The sequence below is a fragment of the Barbatula barbatula genome (assembly GCF_947034865.1).
Source record: "Barbatula barbatula genome assembly, chromosome: 14".
Lineage (NCBI taxonomy): Eukaryota > Metazoa > Chordata > Actinopteri > Cypriniformes > Nemacheilidae > Barbatula > Barbatula barbatula.
Window position 1 is genome coordinate 23102935 of NC_136777.1, and position 23047 is coordinate 23125981.

The following is a 23047-nucleotide window of genomic DNA, read 5'->3' on the forward strand; positions in this document are numbered from 1 at the left end:
ATTTGGTGAAGATGTGAACATGTGACGGTACGCGAAAATGCAGCTAATGCTATGTCACCTGTTTCTATTAAAGTCACGTCAGTCAGAGTTTTATTTTTAGCACCTTGAACATTACTAGTAAAGTTTGGATCGTTTTGAAATGTATGATATTGTGTAAAATGTGAAAAGTTAATGTAAAAAAAACGGAGTTTTAAAAGTGGTTAAAAACAAGTTAAAAATCTGTCAGCTCATGCATTTTGGGAAAAGTAAACATTATTTCAGTTGGAAATGTAACGTGAATTTGGGGGAACCAAATGTAAGTGGTGACTTCAGCTATGTTTTACTTTAAGTTGAAAAGAGACAACTCACAGGGTAACAGTGGTTACTGTCATTTTGATTTAATTAATCACACAAAACTTGTAATTCAGTGGTTGCTGAAAGATTGTAAAAAGACTGATTGTATTTTATTTTGAATGTGTGTTTTTCATAGAGAACAATGCATGTTTGTAATAGAGGAGGATTTCAATGGTGAATGTCTTAATAAATCCTCTTCTCTCTCTTTCTGCTGAGCGAGATGAAAAACGGATGTATAGTTTACTTTGTCTCACTTCTTTCTCCTGTTTCCAGAGAGAGCATATAAACTGTTTACGTGGTGCCAGCCGGTACCTGTAACACAAGCATGAGGATATTGTTAACCAGGAAGTCATTGTCATTTGCCATTAAATGTCCATATATAATGTCCTTAGGTGTGAAGTCTTCTAGGTGGGGTATCTTTGGATGAAGCCAGTCATAAATGTCAGACCAAAAGGCCTCTACATACATACAATGAAAGAACAAATGCTCTGAGGTTTCAATACCGTCACAAAATAAACATTTATTTGAGTCAAAACCCAATCGAATTCGTAAAAATTCACTCGATGGATATATCCCATTTAGAATTTTGAAATGAACTTCTTTAACTTTGAAGGGCAAAGGAAATCTTAAATATTTGGTTAGAAGTCTGGGAATGGTAACTTTTGAAAAGAAAATTGAAATTGAGTTTCTATAAACTAATAAAGGAAAATAAATGTTGTTACATTTTTTTCCGAATCGTTTTGTTTGAAAGTTGGCCTCCTTTAAAATCACGGCCTTCAACTACAAGTGCTGGGAGATGTGGGATTATAGCGACAGAATAAGAGAGAGTTTCTTTAATTAGACATATAACAGATTTTGGGATGGCTTTAATAATAGATTTAAATTTGGCCCGATTGCAAATGAGATTATATTTAACAGAGAAATTTTCATATGGTATAATTCCACTATTACTAACACTGACCAAATACCTTTCTCCATCCAGTTCTTGTCAAACAGTGATTTGTTCCTGACCGTAATATATCTATTGTTCCATAATGGTGAATTGTGTGGTGTAAAATTATGATTATATAAAATTTTCCAATATAGCAAAACCTGTTGATGAAATTTGGATAGTTTAATTGTTAGATGTTGAACGGTGGATTTCAACCACTTCATTTTCAGTGTCCCATTTATAGAATCAAAATCAATGGCTTGTAGCCCTCCATCTTTATAATCTTTCGTTATCTCATGTAATCTCTTATGTAATGGGTTTTTTTCCTCCAGATGAAACCAAAGTTGATATGCAGGAAAGATTAACCTTGAAATGCCTTCCATCTTCGTCAAAAAAACTCTACCTAATAAGCTTATATCACGCAACAACCAAGAGTTAAGTTTAAATTGACATTTATCTATTTCCCCATAATCTTTTGAATTAAGCATTCCTAAGTACTTAACTTTAGACTTTATAGGGATGTTATAAGCCTCAGTTAAAAGACATTGATGAATTGGCATTAATTCACATTTATTCAAATTCATTTTCAAACCGGAGGCTTTAGAGAAGGTGTGAATTATTTGTAAAATTTTGGGGACCTCAGTTAGCTGTTTCATGAAAATGGTAGTATCATCAGCAAATTGGCTAATGATTACTGGCTGGCCAAGTATCTCTAAAGGGACTATGCTTGAGTTCTTAATAAAGATAGAAAGCATTTCTGTAGTCAAAATAAACAGAAAAGGGGAAATAGGGCAGCCCTGTTTTATGCCACGATTGATTGGGAACCTTGGTGATGTACCTCCCGATAAAGAAACTGAACTATTCGTAAAGGGATTTTTATAATATTTCTAAATTTATCACCAAAACCAAACAATTTTAAACAGTCAAAAATAAATGGGTGTTCAATTGAATCAAATGCCTTGTAGAAGTCAATGAAAAGAATAAAGCCACCATCTTCTATTAGATGTCCGTAATCTAAAAGATCAAGCACTAAACGAATATTATTATGTATGGATCTTCCCTTCATAAAACCGGATTGGGAATCACTTATGATTTTAATTTAAAAATAATTTGAATCTGTTAGCATATATGAGGGTTACAATTTTATAATCTGTGTTTAATAATGTAATTTGGTCTAAAATGTTTGGGTCCTTATCAGGTTTAGGGATGAAGGTTATGACACCTTGCTTCATAGAGAGGGGGAAAGATTCAGAAAGTGTCCGACCTCAAAGGTCTTTTTTGACTCCTCCCCTTACTTCAGCCGCCTCCTCTCACCCACAGCCTATAGATCGGTGGCTCTCGCGGTACTGTGACGTCACCCGCCGGTCGGTCTCAGCTGCGCAGCATGACATCGAGCAGACTCACTTCCTTTACACGCGATTCACTTCCGGCTCGTTCTTTTCCTCTGCGCGTCTGATCTCAGTGCGGTCGCACGTGTTGATCCGCTGGACACCGATCGAGATGCCGTCAAAGATTGAGACTGAAGCCGGTCACATCACATACACGGAGGACGCGGAGAGCGGGCTCGAGCTCATAAAGGTCAGTGAGAGGTTACAACACTGCCACACGATGTGCTTTGATACCGCTTCCGGTTACCGTTACTGCTGCTCTCACTCGCGAATCTTTCTCCTCGTGTCGTCATCAGAAATCTAGCGTAACGCTTAACATGTTGACTCCAGTTATGATTGATGACTGACACGAAATAAGACTTAACGTTCCGTATGTGTTTGTGCGCACGTGTGTGTGCTGACGTCGATGCTTGATCACGTGGGACGAGCGTTGTTGTTTGGCTCGGAACACAAACGGGCGTGTTAGAGTTCACGTGGCGCTGCGCGTTTAGGCCACGCCCACAAACTGATCCCTCCATTGACATCTATGAAGAAAAACTGACCGGTGCCTTAAAGATGCTGCGTGACGAGTTTAGTCAAAGAAAGCCAACCGAGGGCTTGAGCACATGATAAACACAATCAAATTCAGAAGACATTTAATATAACTTCTTTATCTAATAAATTCAAACTCATTTATATTCTTGTGCTACTGTAGGTTTGATTGTTTGTCCCGCGATATGAAAATACACTTTTGTTAAGAACTTCCATCTAGTGCACTCATTCCCCGGCAGCCGAGGTAAATAAAAAGACAGCTTGTCTTTTGCATTTAATGAAAGAGTATTTATCCATCCTGCTATTATTCTACCCATGAATGAAACTCTCATTTAAATACGGCTTCGGGTGTAATGCAATATGATCTAGCAGAAGAGAAATGCGGTCAGTTCTGGTCCTTACACAGATGCTCAACACATTGTTCTGATGAACACCAAAACAAAGACAGTTATACGGCAACTTATAAGGGAGTCATTCATGACAGAATGAAATAACCGTTTTATAGGAAGCAGTGGGTTACAAGTAGAGCTGCAACTAACGATTATTTTAATAATCGATTAATCTGTCGATTATTTGTTCGATTAATCGATGAATCGGATACAAATTTTTAAAAGCATTAATTTTCAACCCTTTATTGAAAAATAGAACTGACATGGCAAAACATATTTCAAAAGCTTTATTATCACTAATTATATTATTATTACAGCTGGCTGTGGTTTACATGATGCATTTCCCATCAAGAAGCCTCTCATGGTTTGCTGTTTTTTTCTGGAATTTTTTCGGGTCTCTCTGATGGTCTTTCCTCTACCTCCGCTCTGCTTTTTTAATTTATTTTTTCTCCGCTATGCTGCGCGGCGCGATCAACTTTTTTTAATCCTGTGACACACTAGATGCGTGGCGTGAGCGTCTCAGAAGCCTGGCGTGACCGTTTTTAAATCGGCTCCCATGTTAACAGGTTAGAGCTTGCACACTGCCTGCGTGAGACGAGCCGCACGGAAAACGCGTGCATGCTAGGAATTGAATCGACGCCTATTTTTCACGAGACACGCAAGCGTGTTGGAAGCGTTTCCAGGCAAAATAGAATAGAAAAAGATGTTTATATGTAATTTTGTACACGAATACATATTAATGAATGCCATTTTGATGTTTGAAAGCTAATCATCATTTATTTGAACGTATTTTCAAATTTAATTTCATTAAACCAACATCTACACGTTACGGGGTTTACATGTCCACTGTAGAAAACATCAGGACTTAAATCATGTTTATAATGCATTTTTGGAGAAACAACAAGTGAATATTGAAATAAATTATACATTAATATTCCTATTAAGTATGAGATATTATTACTAAAATGTTGCAAATGAATACTCCAATTAACTACTTTTTTCCATAAAATCTTCCTCCAAGAAAATGCTTAGGCTATATCCAATGAAAAGATACATTGCATTGAATGGGAATATTAATTTATGTCCATCTGAAACACATATTGCATAAAGTAAACTCGTGCATCAATTGATTACGTTACATCTTTAATAACATATCTGAGAATCATCTTAATACGAATTGTGGTTCGTATTAAACCCCAAAATGTATTGGTGACTGAATTATTTTTGTTTTTTATGCTCTTAACAATGTGATTAAAAATGGAAAAAAATATGACACACTACAATAACAACGTAGTCTAGTGTGTCATCTGAGTGACGGTCCAACATCAGGAAATAAAGCTACAAAACATTTGGAAATGTTATTTAAATAAACAGACAGCCTACTTACTCATTTTTCGGATTTTGGAAGGTGTAGGTTATGTGAAAAAAGTTTAAACTTGTCGTGAATACAAGACCCTTGTCTGTCGGCGGCCTCCCTCTATGTCACCTATAGCAGCAGCAGCGCGCCAGCGCCGCGTCAGGCACGGTGCTGGTGTGCAAAGATACAGAAAACACGACGCAGCCGCCACAGAGCTGACACGCTACAGAAACGCTACGCTCACGCCACTCAAACATGTGGCGCGCGTTATAGTCGCGCGATACAACGAATCGATAATGAAATTCGTTGCCAACATTTTTAATAATCGATTTTTATCGATTTTATCGATTCGTTGTTGCAGCCCTAGTTACAAGTGCATTTTATACCAGCTTTAGTCCTCAGCAACATCCCATAATAAACCACCCCCTACTTCATGATAAATGAAAGATTGATTTAACGTGCAAACTGTGTAACTTGCACTTTTTGTTTCTGTCCAGAAGAAGAAGAAAACGAAAGACAAAAAGGTTCCATTAGAGACGGACGAGTGTGAATCACCTGCTCCCAAAAAGATAAAGAGTGAGAAGATGAACACGTCAGAAGTGAACGGAAACACAGACACGAGTCACATCAAGGTAATGAATCCCCATCACGTAACACTGATGAAATCACATGAGATTTACTCGCATCACTGCAGATGAACATGATGCTGGTGTGCAGACGTCATGTCACTTTTAGATGAACTAGATTCAGATGTGGTTCAGTGTTAAGTTAGTTATGCATCACCATGTCTCGCAGTGCTTGGACGTCTCAGACGGATTGACCAAACCATTTCTCTCCCAGAGCTGCATATGTAAACAAACAAACAAACAGTATCAAATCAAGAAGCTTGTACTTCTATTTTTGTTTAGAAAAAGAAGAAAAAAATTAAAGAGGAGAAGACCGCGGGAGAGACAGACGAGTGTGAATCACCTGCTCCTAAAAAGATCAAGCGTGAGAAGATGGACACATCAGAAGTGAACGGAAACACAGACACGAGTCACATCAAGGTAATGAATCCTGCTCCCGGGCCTCCTGGTCCTCCTGCTCCCGGGCCTCCTGGTCCTCCTGCTCCCGGGCCGTGTCTCGTGATGCTGGTATGATGTGTTTAAATGAGGCGATACTGTGGTGTCTCGCTTTGGGTTTTTACTCTGGGAAGTCTGCGTTCGAGCAGAGTTTCAGTTTTCAGGCTCAAGAAGTGTGTTGGTTTTGAGCGGGTTTTGCCGCTATTGGTAACTAAGGCTACACGGCTAACCTGCTCAGGAGGAGCTTTTATTCTGGGTTAGAGATCACAAACCAAAACTGGACCAATCAGCTGTGAGAAAGTGACGCAGTGAAGCCCCTCCCCTCGCATCTCTCGCTCCAAATTCAACTTTAAAGTGAAAAGATGTTGTGAGAGAGTCTTTTGTTGCGAAGTGTTTATTTGTATGTTTTCATTTATTGATTATAATTCAAAACATTCATATAATTAATATACGAGTTTATAATTAATATTATTATTTTATGATAAATATAGCATTACAATTAATATAACCATATTCGTATGAAAACAAACTTCAATATATAAAGCATTTTAAAGTAATGAAGTATACATATTATCTTTTCATCTTATTGTAAATCATGTCAATTCAATTGATTGTTCATTGATATAGTCCGTCACTGCCTTCTCAAAGTTTCACTGCAGAGGTGTTTATTCTGCCTCGTAAATGTGTTTGATTCTTTTCATAATAATCTCGTCATCTTGAGCAGAAAAGAGAATAGCGCTGAAACTCACCAGAAGTCAATCAAACATGAGCCTGAGTGTGATTGGCTGTTTGCCGCACGTGTCACTTCCTGGAACTAGGGGTGGGCGAGTATTTTAATTACTCCGAAAAAACACTCCAAAACACGCATTAAACTCAGCACATTCACAGGCTGCAGCAGGGCGTCACGTGATTGGTGTTGTATGCATACACGTCGTCATCTCTCTCACAGGTTAGCGCGTGGCCGCACGCATGTTCAACACCGGTTAACGAATGTGGTTATGCTAAACATTTGACAGAAGGAGACAACATGCAGACACCCAGAGCCTCGCAATTTACTTCAGATGACTTAGTTGCTAAACGTGGCTCAAACTCACTTGCATTGAAGTGGTTCGGTTTTGAGAAAACTGATGTTGCGCAAAAGACGGCACTCTGCAAAGTGTGTAGGAAACATGTTGCTGTTAAAAGCAGCTCGACGACCAACCATAGTAAGGAATACCAAGAGTATGAAAAGATCCGAGACTCCGCTGCCTGAGAAAAGTCGACTATCGGCTAAGGTACCTACTGCACAACATACGCAGCATTTAGCGGAGTCGTTTAGCGGAAATGTGCCTTACCATAAGAAAAGCAACAGTGGCAAGACATTACAAATGCTATCACCAAGTTTAAACAAATGCTAAAACAATCACCAAGCTAAATAAATGCTGCCGATTCAGTAGGTGGGGAAAGTGCCAAGTCGAAATTATTTCAGCTCAACTGCCCTCCCCAACTTCTATCATATATTATCATTTCATCTTGCTTGTATGCTGTACAGTTTACATTACAGCAGAGGTGTACAACTGAATGTTTACTCAGAGTTCGATGTTCTTACACTAATTCAATTAGTATTTTGTATGTCTTTGAATTGTTTTTACTTGAATACTTACATGTTAAAGAAAATAAATCAGAATCAGAACAAGCTTTATTGCCAGGTGTGCTTACACACACGAGGAATTTGTCTTGGTTACAGAAGATTCCAGTACACAAGTAAGGTTACAAGACAAGTAACAATCAACAAAGGCAACGAAAGTACAGAATAAAAATAAAAGTTAAGCACACAAAGGTGAAAGTGCAGTGTGACATATTAAAATATACAAGTTATGAGTTTAATATACAAGTTATGAGTTTACAAGTTATGAATAAGCACTGTTTTCATTCAACATGGTGCCCAATAGTGATTAAGTAACTCAGACTTTTAAAAACACATTTTTAATGGATATCGTCTAATTATCGTTATCGTTAAAATCGCCTAAAATATCTAGATATAATATTTTGTCCATATCGCCCACCCCTACCTGGAACACACCTGAGTTGACAGAGAATGTTCATAGCAAGTGTTGTGGTACAGCTGAAGCTGATCTAAACCATGTCAACTCAAAACCTGATGTTTAGATTAGAGGTCAAACTAATCATCCAGGGGGCAGATTCAGTCTCCTCCAATTGCATTGTGATTGGTCGACACTGGATTCAGTTATGATTGGTCGACAGGCCACAACACATCGTACTCGTGTTATTGCTCTACGTCTTACGACTCAATGCAGAAATGGTAAAGTTTTATTTTGCCCAAAAACAAACTTTATTAACGTGTTTTATTAGATTTAAGTTTAGGGTTTGGGTTTACAAATCTTAAACTGTGGTCATTTCTCACAGGAGTAAACTAAATGAGGACATTGGGAGGGAGGACGTCTCAATAAATCTGTCTGAAACGCGCTGTTTAATGGCGGCAATCCCACCGATAGATCCTTTTAAAACATCCCTGTAGATTATTTCTGATACCTCGCAAAAGAAATAAGTAAATGACATTAGCTAGCAAGAAAAAAGTATGTCTAGCCAACATTATTTTGAGAGTAGAAGAACCGTTACTTGGATAAACTTAAATGAGATGTCCAGCAAATTATTTGTTCAATTTGACTGTGTAAAATGTATTAAATACATTTTATAATTGTATGAAATAATCGTATACAACAAAATATGTATATAAATAGTTATATTATTGGCCACTAGCCAGACCGGAAGGTAACTTTGGGCCAGGAATGTATAGATTGTATAGAGTCTGTCTTTTATATGTTATACCGTCTATAGAGTGAAACTCAGTTATCAGGGGAAAATCAATGATGAACTTTGAATAAAAGATACTTTGCTTAAACAACACAATAACATGAGAAGTGTAAAATGTTTTGGTCGTATAATTGAATGTTTTCGTGTCTTTATACCGTTGTATTTGACATCGCTCTCATCTGCTCAAATGTTTAGCCAAAGAAGAAGAAAGCGGTGACTGCAGAGACGTCCTCAGAGGCCATCGTAGCTCCTCCGGCAGAAGTGTCCAGTGAAGACTCCAGCAGTGACATTGAGAAGGTGTGTGGACGTTGCTCTCTTTTCTCATGACTCGACTTTCTGCTGCTCACTTTCCTCATGGCTGTCATTATTTCTGCAGGAAACGCCGGAGCAGAGAGAGGGAGCGTTTTCCAACTTCAAAATTTCTCCGGACACCATCAAACTTCTGCAGGGTAAAACCTCTTCTGTACACTCCTTACACTTCCGAAATCACCACCCAAACCTTTCACTTGGCAGCCATGCCAGGAAATCCTGTGTTTATTATTAGAAAGTGCATCACAGGATGTGTGTGCATAAATCCCGCTCTCTCTCAAAGCTCTGATGGCGATGCAGACGGGAAAGACACGCACGAATGTTGAAACCGTCCGTCTAGCACGTGTTTATATGGAGAACCAGTGGGAAAGTAGATCCGTGGAATGGTAAACCACGTTCTCTATGAATGTCACTGTAGCTCACAGCACACACATACTTGTGCAGTTATTAGCGTGTTCTGTAACGCAAACAGGTCACACCACAACTAAACATGCACTCGCACAAATGCTCCCAAATATATTTTGAGGTCGCACAGGTTAAATGTTATAAATGGTTGCAATTTCGAGCCCAGAACTCCATCATACCAATCGCGTAAGGATATTGTGTTCTCAAGACACATCGGCTCTCTGCACACCCCTACTGATTAGCATGCTAACGTAACTTAACCTGTTCCACGTCAGGGCCCTTTTTGAGCATTCACATGAAACGCACTGTTGGAACTAAAATGGCTTTAACTCATGAAATCTTTGGAATACAGACCTATGGTTGGTCTCGTTTGAAAGAAGTCCCAAGGGTCAACATGTGTTGTATCAAGTTTGGTTATGATACATAAAATGTTGAGGGGTCTGTAAAGTTTTTTAGCCACCATACCACCTAAATGCTTTAGGGGGCCCATAGACTTCTATTGGTTTTAACACTTGAACTAATATACCACTCGAGGATCTGCAACTCTCCGGACTCTCGAACGCATATGTCTTACCGCTGGTCACTTTCCGGCGCTACCTACGGTCCCTCCCTCCTGCTTTTCCTCTGCTGTCTTGTCTGCACTCCCCCCTCTGAGGAGCTCTCTCTTTTGAATACCAACAGTGCCTAAGACACTCTGTGTTCCACGCTTACATCCTGCTTGGACAACATATGCCCTCTTACATCTGGACCAGCCCGTGCATCCCTGTCTGCCCCCTGGTTATCGGATGTACCACGTGAGCATCGCGCCAGCCTCCGGTCAGCTGAGAGAAAATGGCACAAGTCAAAAGACCAAACTGACCTCTCTCTCTACCAGTCTCTTCTCTCTACTTTCTCCGTTGACGTCACCTCTGCAAAAACTGATTATAACCACTCGAAGATCATCAACTCTCCTGACTCTCACACACTCTTAAAAACCTTCTCTGCTCTCCTCTGTCCGCCGGCTCCCACACCTTCATCGGAGTTAACAGCTGCTGATTTTGCATCGTTCTTCGTAAAGAAAACTACTGCCATCAGCAGCCAGTTCTCTACGCCGCCATCTGTCGAACCCGCCCACATCCCTGACACGTGTGTGCTCCCCGCCTTTTCTACTCTGTCTGAAGCTGATGTCTCAAAGGTCATTGGTTCCAACCACCCTACCACCTGCCCACTGGATCCCATCCCCACCCATCTCCTCCAGGCCATCTCTACAACGGTTGTGCCTGCTCTGACCCACATCATCAACTCTTCGCTCACCACTGGGACATTTCCCACAGCGTTCAAAGAGGCCCGCATCACACCGCTTCTAAAGAAACCCACCCTGGACCCTACACTGCTAGAAAACTACAGGCCTGTCTCCCTTCTTCCCTTCATCGCCAAAGCCCTGGAGCGAGTTGTTCAATCAGCTCTCCTCCTTTTTCATGCAAAACAACCTCCTGGACAGCAATCAGTCTGGGTTCAAGACCGGTCATTCCACAGAGACTGCACTGCTCTCAGTCATCGAAGCCCTGAGACTGGCAAAAGCATCATCCATGTCATTTGTGCTCATCCTACTGGATCTGTCTGCTGCCTTTGACACTGTCAATCATCACATCCTCCTGGCTTCTCTCAGTGCTATGGGTGTCTCTGGAATGGCGTTGCAATGGTTTGAGTCCTACCTCTCTGGTAGGTCATTCAGAGTATCCTGGAGAGATGAGGTCTCCGCGTCTCAACAGCTCAACACGGGGGTGCCACAGGGCTCAGTGCTTGGACCGATACTCTTCTCCATTTACATGACATCCCTCGGCTCGGTCATTCAGAAGCATGGCTTCTCCTATCACTGCTATGCCGACGACACGCAACTCTACTTGTCATTTCAACCGGACGATCCGACGGTCGCTGCTCGCATCGCGGCATGCCTGAGTGACATCTCGCTTTGGATGAAGGATCATCACCTGCAGCTAAACCTTGCAAAAACGGAACTGCTTGTGATCCCGGCCAACCCAAAGATTCACCACAACCTTGCCATTCAACTAGGCTCATCAACGATTACACCGTCCAGCACAGCCAGAAACCTGGGAGTGGTAATCGATGATCGGCTTAACCTCACAAGTCATTTTGCCAGCACCACCCGGTCCTGTAGATTCATCCTCTACAACATTAGGAAAATTAGACCTTTCCTATCGGAGCACTCTACGCAAGTCCTAGTCCAGGCTCTTGTCCTGTCCAAACTGGATTATTGCAATACGCTTCTGGCTGGACTTCCTGCTTGCACAATCAAACCTCTCCAGATGATCCAGAATGCGGCGGCAAGAGTGGTCTTCAATGAACTGAAGAGAGCGCATGTAACTCCGCTCTTCATCAGGTTACACTGGCTCCCTGTTGCCGCCCGCATAGAGTTCAAAGCTTTGCTCCTGGCCTACAAGACCAACACCGGATCTGCACCATCGTATCTCCACTTGCTAATGCAGATCTATATTCCTGCCAGATCACTGCGGTCTGCAAAGGAACAACGACTAGTGGTACCATCCCAAAAAGGAAAAAAGTCACTCTCCTGTACCTTCTCTGGATCTGTTCCACATTGGTGGAATGATCTACCAGCTGCTACAAGATCAGCAGACTCGGTTGCCATCTTTAAAAAACGCCTAAAAACGCATCTCTTCCGTCAACACGTCGCTGATTGATTTTTCCTAATTCTCTTCCCTTTCCTTCTTTAAAAAAAATAAAATAAAAAAAACATTACTAACCTCACTATTCTGAGCTTTGTATACTGTGCTAGGCTTTAATGGACTAGTTTGATGCACTTATGTATTTTGTGGCCTATGTTGTTATAATTGCTTCCAATGTTTCCTCATCTGTAAGTCGCTTTGGATAAAAGCGTCTGCTTAATGACTAAATGTATTTGACCACAAAGGACATTGAGATGCTTTTCTTTACTCCTCCACATACCAGACACAATTGAAAACTACAAAAGCACAGAAACAACATAAAAACAATAATTTTCTATGAATATTTTTGTATAGTATGCTTTTGATGCACACTAATTTAAGAATCAATTATCATTTATGTATCCATTTATCTTCCTAAATAGATTGTTCTTCTAAACACTGATCAAATGTGTAATCTAGTTTATTTTGCTTTTCCAACAATATAAAGTTTGAAATGATAAGAATTTACATGCACAGTATTGATGTAAATGTAGGTGTTCCACGGAATGTATGTATTTTTGATACACACTCTCGTCCTTTATGCATCAATTTAATTTCCTACATACTTTATTTTATAAAAATAAAGTATGTATTGTAGTCTCTCAGACCTTTCCGACGATATATAGTTTGTCATAATAAGATCAGAATTATCACAAAAATATGGAAGCAAACATGGGTGTTCCGTATACGGAACGGTGACAAGTGAAAGGACATTAACAAATCTAATCACACTCTTCGTAAAAAAGAAACTATTACTCTTCCTGAATAAATTATTTGAAAAAACACCAAAAAGAATTGTATTCTAGAGTCTTAGACCTTTCCAATAATATATAGTTTGTCATGATTCGACTAGAAATTCCATGCACAATATTGAAGCAAACTCGGGTGTTCCATGTATGGAACAGTGACAGTTAACGGGTTAAATACATTACATTTATATATATATAAACAAATAGAGAACAGGGCTCGAAACATACTTTCTTCAAGAGTTAGGAGCACCCACACCAAAGTGAATACCACTTCTGTCTGTCTGAATAATTCAATACCAAATAGTGGTAATGTTACCATTAAAGCATGGCATGTGAGGCCTGCTGTGTTTACAGTCACAATGGTTTCATGATTTCTTGAAATCATAATTTTTCATTTTATTTGGTGCTTACCACATGTGTGATTTTAGAATAAAAAGTGGGCGTGACAACATGATTTGCTTGTTTGTGATCGCGTCGTTGGGGAATATGGGCGGGACCCTAATTCTGCAGCAATATGACGGCGGACATTTTGGCTTAATTTTTCTCCAGTAGAAGTAAATGGGGGCGCATCGGCGTGATGGATTCATATATTTGTTGTTTTCTTTCAGCTCGTGGAGTGACGTACCTGTTTGACATCCAGGTGAAGACCTTTAACGCAGTGTTTGATGGGAAAGATGTGGTTGGTCAGGCGAGGACAGGTACAGGGAAGACTTTCTCATTTGCTGTTCCTCTGGTGGAGAGGTTGCAGTTGAATGGCGATGACAGGAGGAGAGGTCGAGCTCCTAAGGTACAATCACACACACGTGCTGTGTTTATACTGGTGTCTTTGTGGCAGATGTGTTTGTAAGTATGAGAAATCTTCACTGGTTTCATGATACTGGTGAGATCTGCTTTACCAGTTCACTTTGAGACGTCTGTACTATCACGCTGCAGGTGAGGAGATGAGTCGGAGAGATTTCGTCTGTTTGCTCTTTCATCGCAGCGTCTAAATCTCCTATATATATATATATATATATATATATCACAAAACCTGCTACAGACAACATGAACCAGTTCCTTATCCCTGTGCATGGGAGTTTGGTCTTCTGTTTTGTACGGGAGGTAGCACAGTCACTTCACAGCTCCCACTGACCCATGGGCAGGTTCTGAAGTAACTAACCAGCGTCTGAGATCAACTGACCGTTACAGAGACAGAGGCTGTGTATGATTTCACACAACGACCAGATCATCATCTCATGTTTCTGATGTGTGTCTCCACGCAGGTCTTGGTTCTCACGCCGACCCGAGAACTCGCCATTCAAGTAACCAAAGACTTCAAGGACATCACGAGGAAACTCTCAGTTGTGTGTTTCTACGGAGGAAGCCCCTACAACTCACAGAGTATGAATTTCCTCTATTTTGTGTGTGTGTTATTATTATTGGCCCTATAATCGTGACGTTATATACAGCTATAGACTGTCTCATCGTACGTGTGCGTGCCTGACCTCCAGTTAACTCCCGGTTTGTGTTTGGCTAGTGTCTAATAATATAACTCTTTGTGTCCATATTCATTTATATTATTCTACTGTATAATCATTTTATTAAACAATTTGTTGTAGTTTGGTCTCATTTAAAGAAACCGTACGGTACATTGACTAGCAGTTGAGCTTGGTATCGCAGTCTAAATAAAAAATATTGGAAAGACAAGTTTAGCCAAGTAACGCTTCTTCTGGGTTTCTTTTGATTGTTGTCAGGAGTAATGTACAGGCGCTCTACTGTTTGTGAATGTGTACCGGAAGTTCAGTTGTGGTCACAAGAGCGCATGCGCAGTAACGGTTGTTAAGATGAAACTTTATATAGAAACGTGTAAAATACTGTGTTTTTCATCAGTTGATGCAATTCGCAACGGCATCGATATACTGGTGGGGACGCCGGGCCGAATCAGTGACCACCTGAAGCACAACAAACTGGATCTGTCTCAGCTCAAACACGTGGTTCTGGACGAGGTGGATCAAATGCTGGACATGGGCTTCGCAGAGCAGGTGGAGGAGATACTCTCGTTGTCTTATAAAAAAGGTATTTTGATGGTATTATCACATGAACCAAATTGTCAGTGAATGCATGTATTGTTAAAGTTAAGCATGAATGTAAATATAATGGATCTAGGCAGAAAATTCATGTCTATTGTGTCTGGATCCAGACGCAGAGGAGAAACCTCAGACGCTGCTCTTCTCAGCCACGTGTCCTTCTTGGGTTTATGATGTGGCTAAGAAATACATGAGATCTCAGTACATACATGTGGATCTCATCGGGAAGAAGACGCAGAAAACCGCCACTACAGTCGAGGTAAAACATTACAACTTCACAGTTAGACGCTGCAATGCGCGAAATGCCATTGGACAGGCCGACGATCGTTACTAGGGGTGTAATGGATCTCCGTAAAACATTGAACCCAACGGTTCTCCACCAACGGTTCTGCATGGGCCGCAGCGCATCCTAAATCTGATGACGCATTTATAATATGGTTGGTTAAAAATTATAATACATAAAACAGACTGACAAACTTCAGCTAATGTATGTTTGTCGATGGATACACATTTAATACAACAATTGAAATAACTTCGACAAATTCAATAGGATTGACGTATGCTGTAATATGACCAGTCATTTATGATTTCATCACCCGGGTGTTGTGAGCGCGAGTGCATGTGAGACCAGAACAGCACGACGCAATATTGTTTTTGATGTTTGGGATGAAGAGCTGTGATAGTCTGACGTGTGTTTTTCTGCCGTGCAGCACCTGGCGATCGCCTGTCACTGGTCTCAGAGAGCGTCGGTCATCGGTGATGTCATTCAGGTGTACAGCGGCTGCCACAGTCGGACCATCGTCTTCTGTGAGACCAAGAAAGACGCCACAGAGCTCTCCATGAACGCGTCCATCAAACAGGTCCTGAGAATGATCTTCACTGAACGTCCGAGTGTTTCTGCTGCTCTTTACTGAACGTGCATGTGTTGTTTGTGTGTACTGTAGAGCTGTCAGTCGCTGCACGGTGACATCGCTCAGAAACAGAGAGAGATCACGCTGAAAGGCTTCAGGAACGGCACCTTTGAAGTGCTGGTGGCCACAAACGTGGCTGCTCGTGGTCTGGACATATCAGAGGTGGATCTGGTCATCCAGTGCTCCCCCCCGAAGGTACGAGAGTCATCTCATCAATGAATGCAAAACATGACATTTGTACGGCTGTAACGATACACTTGGCTTGCCGTTCCACACAATACTGGCATCACAGTTATGATATGGGCATGAGCTGTTATGACATTTTTACCAAATCATTGTATTGGCCTAAACAAATTCAATAAGTTTCCATTATTTTGGGAAAACGCTCGCGATTAGCTAGTTAGTTTAGTTTCTCTTACTGTGGTGGTTAAAGGGATAGTTCTGTCTTCATTTACTCGCCCTCAGGTTGTTACAAACCTGTATAAATGTCTTTGAAAATTGGATGGGATTAGATTCCTAAAGGAGGTTGAAGAAATTCAAGTTTCATAGACACGGTTGTTATGTTTCTGATGTCAATTTTTTTCTCAACAAATTCCAGAGCAGTTTAGCTTTTACCATAAACCCAGTCCGAATGTCAATGTCTGTATTTTGGTAACGCTTTATCTAGTCCTGCTCCCGGAGAGCCGGTGTCCTGCACACGGGCCTTCCAGGACCATCTTTGGACACCGCTGTTGTACAGCGACTCAAACCTCGTTCAGAGAACTGGTCCTGTCCAGATAGCTCATGAAAATGTATTTGGTTCCTCGTGCACTTATTCTTGTATAGGGTGAAAACAGTGTCCAAACTTACCATGAATACAAGTATGTAAAAGATCCACAGACACGCACTGTAATTCACAAATGAACTCAAGAGATCTGCACATACACAGCAATCCACACGTTCTTTTGAGAAATGCATGAATATACTTTATATAATTTAATGCACAAAAATCACGTGTGCGTTGCATTCTGGCTTAACGTGTGTGAATATTCACTTCTGGACCTGTGGATTGTTTCGAGACTGTTGATTCACATATGCACAGAGGCAGATCTGTGTGCTTCCACCTCAAGAGGAAGGGAACCGGCCGTACAGACTATACCATATCAATTTACTACCAACATTTTTACGTTATGTGTGTTCTCGATCGTTTCTAACTATTAAACTGTAAACATTTGTCTGGAGAACTACACAAAACAGTCAAATAACATCGGTCTCATTACAAGGCAACTATGAAAAGTAACTAAGGACGAAAAAACCTCGGTATAACGTCCACGGTGCGGTATTCGATGCTGTGTGGGAAACGGTGACTAAGAAATGTGCCATAAGCATCCTCTTTTCTTTATCCTCTCATCACGAGTTCTATATGACATTAGTCAAAAACCTGAAAATCACTTATTTAAAATAAAAGAATTGCACCAGATGGACCTTGACAAAGCTAACATCTCTTTCATACACCATAATATTGAGACTATTTTGCTATACCATGATATTGAGTAACAATATGATGAGTTGGAGTTAGTTTATAAGAAACATGAATGTTGTTGAACATTATGAATTAACACGTCTGGCGTGCATTTGTGAACTGTAGTTCGTGCATCGTTAGCATCTATGAACCGTTGTCTGGGCTTGTGGATCTTTTGTGTGCGTTTGTGAAGTATAGTCCATGAATTTGGATTTTTTACGTCTATTTGTGGAAGGTTTTGATACCCTTTTCACCCCATATTAGTGTTTTTTACGTTCGTCTTTGCTCATCAGATCCTGTAGACTCTTGTTCATATTAAAAAGCTTTAGTGTGTGTAATAAATACAGGACGTGGAGTCATACATCCATCGCTCTGGACGAACGGGCCGAGCAGGAAGGACCGGGGTCTGTATCTGTTTCTACCAGCGTAAAGAGGAAAGCCAGCTGAAGTTTGTGGAGCAGAAAGCTGTAAGATACTCACAAACTCGTCTGATGAACCACAGTCATTAAAATAACGTCACATGATACACTCAAATGTTTGTGCTTGCATCACCAGGGCATCACGTTTAAACGTGTGGGGGTCCCAACAGCAAATGACATCATCAAATCCTCCAGTAAAGACGCCGTGAGGTCAGACGATTTACACAGTGAGGTCTTTGAGATCCTGTCTGCCTGTTCTCGCAAACTCATGTCGTGTTTTTCTTGCAGGTATTTGGACTCTGTTCCGGCAACGGCGATTGAATATTTTCGTGATGCAGCACGTGAGCTGATCGAGCAGCGGGGGGCCGAGGAGGCGCTGGCGGCTGCGCTCGCTCACATATCAGGAGCTACTAATCTGGAGCAGCGCTCTCTCCTCTGCTCAGACGTTGTACGTCAACTTCGCGTTTATTTCACCTTGCCTAACTTTGGCTCTTCTAAAATATGTGGAATAAATCATAGCAGTGTTTTTAAAGCTAATTCAACATCAACAGACTTGATGACTTCTTAAGTCACGTCACGAGCATCACGTGTGTGTTTGTCAAGTGGTACGAGGGGAATTGTTGTACGAGTTGATCTGTTGTTTGTTTCAGGGATTCACAACAATGATTCTGAACTGCAGCACAGAGATGAATAACATCGGTTATGCGTGGCGAGGGCTGAAGGATCAGCTCGGAGAAGAAATCGATGACCAGATCACACGAATGACCTTCCTCAAGGGCAAGATGGTGCGTTCAACTTCAATAAATACGCCGTACACGAACATAGATGTTAGCGATCATGTGGTGGTAAACACACGTGTGCCCACTTTTATTACAGCTCTGTGTTGTGAAATGAAATATAGATCACACACAGACATTAAACAACTCACAACAATCAAATGAAATCTTTATTCCAGTGAAGAAGAACTGTACTACAGTCATTAATAGAACAGGCAGTTCCATGAACGTGTTTTTGTTTGTGCAAATCATGTGAATGGACAGATATCCTCAAAGCAGATCTTGTGCAGGATTTATGTTGTTGTTTGTGTGTCATATTTTCTCTTTCTTCTCTCAGGGTGTGTGTTTCGATGTGCCGGTCGCTAAAGCCAAGGGGATAAAGGTATGATGTTTGTAAAGCGACACCAGGTGAACGTGTCTGTTCGTGTGTTTCTGTTGGAGTCGTTCTGTGGCGTTGGGTTTCACTAACACAGGCTTGTCAACACACAAGTGAAGCGTTTGTTTGCTGATTCCTGTGTTTTCGGCGTCTACAGGACAAATGGGAGGACAGCCGTTGCTGGCAGCTGACGGTCGCGACGGAACTTCCAGAACTGGAGCAGAACCCGCGTCTCGGCGGCGAACGGATGTCCGGTGGCTTCGGGGGTCGGGGGGGGCGGCGGTCGTTTGGCGGAGGCTTTAAGGGGAACGGTGGTCGAGGAGGTCAAGGGGGACGAGGAGGACGAGGGGGACGAGGAGGACGAGGTCCTCAGAAACGAAACTTCAGTCAGGCCTTTGATTATTGATCACTGTGGACTTTCGTGATGACCTCACCCTCACAGGGTTTTTTACTCCCTCAGACCATGATACACATGCAGATTGCTTTTACATGCAGCGGCGCTGTTTAGTTGATGAAACTTCACATTAAAGTTGCTTTACAGCAAGTGCTGTTGTTTGTTTTATGTTCCAAATGAGTCTGTCCAGTTTATTAATGTCCTTTACAAACAAACACTATAGATGCTAAATCTGCTCCCGCTCATCCGTGGTCACATTGATCTGACGAGTTCTTCAGAAGTCTACAGTCTGTCAGATAGGAAGGACCTGAGAAGTCCATCGTCTCGCCTAAAACCACAGATGTTTACAGTAAATATTACAATTCATTACAACCTAAAACTCTACAGCCATGCGTCTGATGCTTTGTGACATTATTGTAGATATGAGACGTTTGCATACAGAGAGAGTCCATCCATGTCGAGTTGGTTCTCCAGTTTCTGTCGCTCTCATAAAAAGGACTCCTGTGCTCTAGGTTCTTCAGATGATCCACAATCTACAGCAGAAACATACAATTCACAGCTCGACAACAAATCACTGTTAGTAAAGGTAGCTTCAGTCAGTTGTGTTCTTAACATGCATTTGTTGTTAAACGCCAATCTGACACTAATGTGAATGCTTTGTCCAACACTGCCAAACATTTTGCTGTGTATTTTCGTTTTGTTTTCCACTTCAAAAATGGAAACTCAAGAAGTAAAAAACAGGAGAATCTCAGGCAACCGAGTAAGCAAGTGTGAGAGATGTGACGCATGTTACCTTCAGCACAGCTTGTGTTTGTTCAGCGTCTTCGGGAGCGTTCTGCTGTGGCCCTGTTCAGGACGTTCATTAAATGTTAAACTTTCACTCCTCACATTGGTGAGCACACGGCGTTGCGTTTGTTTTCTCACCCTGAGTTGTGGTGCGGTAGACGGACGTCTCAACACGTCTGGACAAATCATCTCTTCTGAAGAGATCGGCTGTAGAGTTTCCTCCGTCATCTGCAAACTTCCAGAAGGCCTCTGTTCTCACACAGGAAACAAACAGCACGTCTCATCATGGGAATTCTGTTTTGTTTTTCAAGCGGTTCACATGGTTTACCTGTAAATCTCTCGAGCGTTGCTCTTCGGGGAGGCGGTTGTGATATAGCATCTGTATCCAGGCTCCTCGATGCTTAAGAAAGTCACGTGAAAACATCTGAACTCAATCACACATGCAAGTTTCTTAAGGGTATATGGGCGAATGGCTCATGAAGATACCTCTCCGTCTCTTGAGTGCTGTGCTGTGCGGCAGGAGAGCGTATACTCTGAAAGCGTTGTGTCCTTTCTTGATGCTTTTGTCCGCCAGCTCTTTGACGTCTGGCAGGGAATTGAGAGCACAGCGGAAGTTTGCCTTCCAGGTCTTGGGATCAGGTTTGTCTGTGCCAGGCTTGTATCTCCCTAACATCCATCCGAGCAGAAACCGCCGGATTCAGATGCATCATTAGTGTCGTGAAACAGATTTTCTCTTCATGTGTAAATCAAGCTGAAAGGCTTGTGGTATACGGTTGTAAAGGAAAGGTTGTGTGAAGTTCACCTGTGTGGATGGCCCAGTTTCTGAAGAGAGTGGCATCTGTCTCGATGTTCCAGCCGTGTCGAGCTGCATGCTTCCAGGGAATCTGGAAAACTCGAGCAGACTGCAGTTTGGTCTTGGTGTTAAGAATGCACAAATATAAATCAAATGCATAAAAAACTCAGATTGTTCAATTACAAAGCGAAGTCTATGTTAAGTGCACCCACAGATGACATGTCTCCAATATCTCAGTTATTTCTCATCTGCACCATTTTCCAGCGATCTAAACAATGTGTCAAACTGAGCTCAGATTTGTCAAGATCTTAAAATGAACTCTCTCATTTGTTTCCGTTTTGATTTCCCCCGAGCGGTTTCAGGAGAGACATCTGAGACTAAGTTGATACTTGAAACACAAAGGAGAAGAGTTTAAAGTGTTGGAGTCTGAAGGATGTTACCTCGTCTATCCAGACGACTCCAGGATATCTGCCCGATTGGATCTGTTCCTCTAGCCACGGCCGCAAGCGCTGTCGTCCCTGCTGCATCTCTGAGTCTGCTGCGCAAACGTCTTCAACAGAACATCGGCTTTACACGGTTCATGTCACTTCCGAAGAATAACGCTGACATCACGTTCAACTGCTCTTACCTGCTCTGACAGGTTTGAACGGTTTCCCCTCAAACTGCTGAAGAATTTCTGTGGGACTGAAAGACCGAACGGGTTCACGCCTTCTGTCACCTCACCAAACATTCAAGTGCTGAAAGAAGGAAAACATTGAGGATGCCTGTTTATACAAACTCTTAAGAGTCGGTAAATCAAATAATATCCCTTTATGATGCTTTTGAAAAGATCAATATTTGGGATTGTTCAAATGTTTTGGTAATGTTGTAGTGGTTTCTCTTGTAAAACAGATGAATCACTGTGATCTTCAGGTATGGGAAAGTTATAAATATCAAATAAAAAAGGTTTTTAGGGCTGCAAATGTTCTTGCAGAAAACAAAATGCTTTTAATTGATTCATTTAAATCAAACAATGAATGCCACATAGGGGATGGGCCGATCTCACCAGATGAATGAACTTTTCATGAACACATTTCCTCATGTATAAGATTTTCTTTAAGGTTTTCTGGATGAAGCCAAAATAATGAGCCATTACATTTGTACTAGCTCTGTATGCTTCATTCACTCAGGAGGGACTCGAAGTAGAGCCATTGCTTCTCTGCATCGAAGGGATCCAGTGATTCACAGGTGCGTCCGGGACGGAGTCAGGGCACGCTACTGGAGGGATTATATATCGCATATTATAAACGTGCCTGTAACCTCTGAGACCCGCTCCCTGATGGAGGGTTGGGACACAACACTTGACTTAAACCCACACAAGAAATGACATGAAGCGACAGCAAACACAGAGGCATTATAGGTAAGGTGCTATGCAGTGTAATGAGGGAACAGTTGCCATCCTCCCTCAGTCTGCTCCAGAGATCAGTGCACCCGGAGCATTGACGTTACTCTTACTGTTCAGTGTGCTTGGCACGAGTCTACAATTGAAAACAACAAACTTGAGTGTGCAAGAGCCAGGACGTGTTCTAGCATTCACAGTGCCAAGGAGGTCCATCCTTGGGTCTTCCATCTGTCCGCTCACCCGTGGTGTTCTACACTAGCTTCATGTCCTACTCCAAGACCCCTACTGTACCTACGTTTGCTCTTCTCTTCAGAGCGAGATCTTTGGTGCTCTTCATCTTGCGTTCCCTTTTCAGATCAGTTGATTTTTACTTACTCTGTTATATATATATATACGCTGGCTTTCTATTAGTATTTTCTTTCTTAGTAACTAAAAGGTATCTCCTGTGCGTTCCAGTTATATTGAGTTTGTCAATTAAACAGCCGCACAAACACTTCACCCGCAGGAGGCTTCAATTCTGATCGTTGATTTACATTTATGCATTCGGCAGACGCTGTTATCCAAAGTGACGTACTGTGTATTCAGGCTGATACATATGTGTGTTTCAAGGGAATCAATCCTGTTACCTTTTCCAATGACTTTAAAGTGACAACA

The 23047-nt window shown here is 41.5% G+C and overlaps 2 protein-coding genes across 4 annotated transcripts; one reads left to right on the top strand and one right to left on the bottom strand.

Annotated features, from left to right (window-relative positions):
- The first annotated feature begins 2603 nt into the window (after positions 1-2603).
- ddx21 (DEAD (Asp-Glu-Ala-Asp) box helicase 21) lies at positions 2604-19583 on the top strand. Of its 2 annotated transcripts, none has more exons than XM_079472886.1 (17): positions 2604-2842; positions 5427-5561; positions 5838-5975; positions 9000-9101; positions 9181-9253; positions 13599-13777; positions 14253-14370; positions 14860-15045; positions 15170-15315; positions 15767-15916; positions 16001-16162; positions 17816-17935; positions 18024-18097; positions 18176-18335; positions 18538-18672; positions 19001-19045; positions 19197-19583. In XM_079472886.1, exons 1-17 carry the CDS (start codon positions 2765-2767, stop codon positions 19443-19445), a joined length of 2250 nt encoding a protein of 749 aa, XP_079329012.1. In that variant the 5' UTR covers positions 2604-2764; the 3' UTR covers positions 19446-19583. The 2 variants fall into 2 exon arrangements, with proteins under 2 accessions (XP_079329012.1, XP_079329011.1); XM_079472885.1 differs by having other exon boundaries at positions 2686-2842; positions 5430-5561.
- On the bottom strand, positions 18711-21647 carry irf1a (interferon regulatory factor 1a). Of its 2 annotated transcripts, none has more exons than XM_079472888.1 (8): positions 21453-21647; positions 21022-21121; positions 20706-20885; positions 20548-20619; positions 20358-20468; positions 20227-20279; positions 19873-19966; positions 18711-19761 (listed from the first exon to the last, which is right to left on the bottom strand). In XM_079472888.1, exons 1-8 carry the CDS (start codon positions 21537-21539, stop codon positions 19676-19678), a joined length of 783 nt encoding a protein of 260 aa, XP_079329014.1. In that variant the 5' UTR covers positions 21540-21647; the 3' UTR covers positions 18711-19675. The 2 variants fall into 2 exon arrangements, with proteins under 2 accessions (XP_079329014.1, XP_079329013.1); XM_079472887.1 differs by having other exon boundaries at positions 18712-19761; positions 21022-21133; positions 21453-21560.
- Between the last annotated feature and the right edge of the window lie 1400 nt (positions 21648-23047).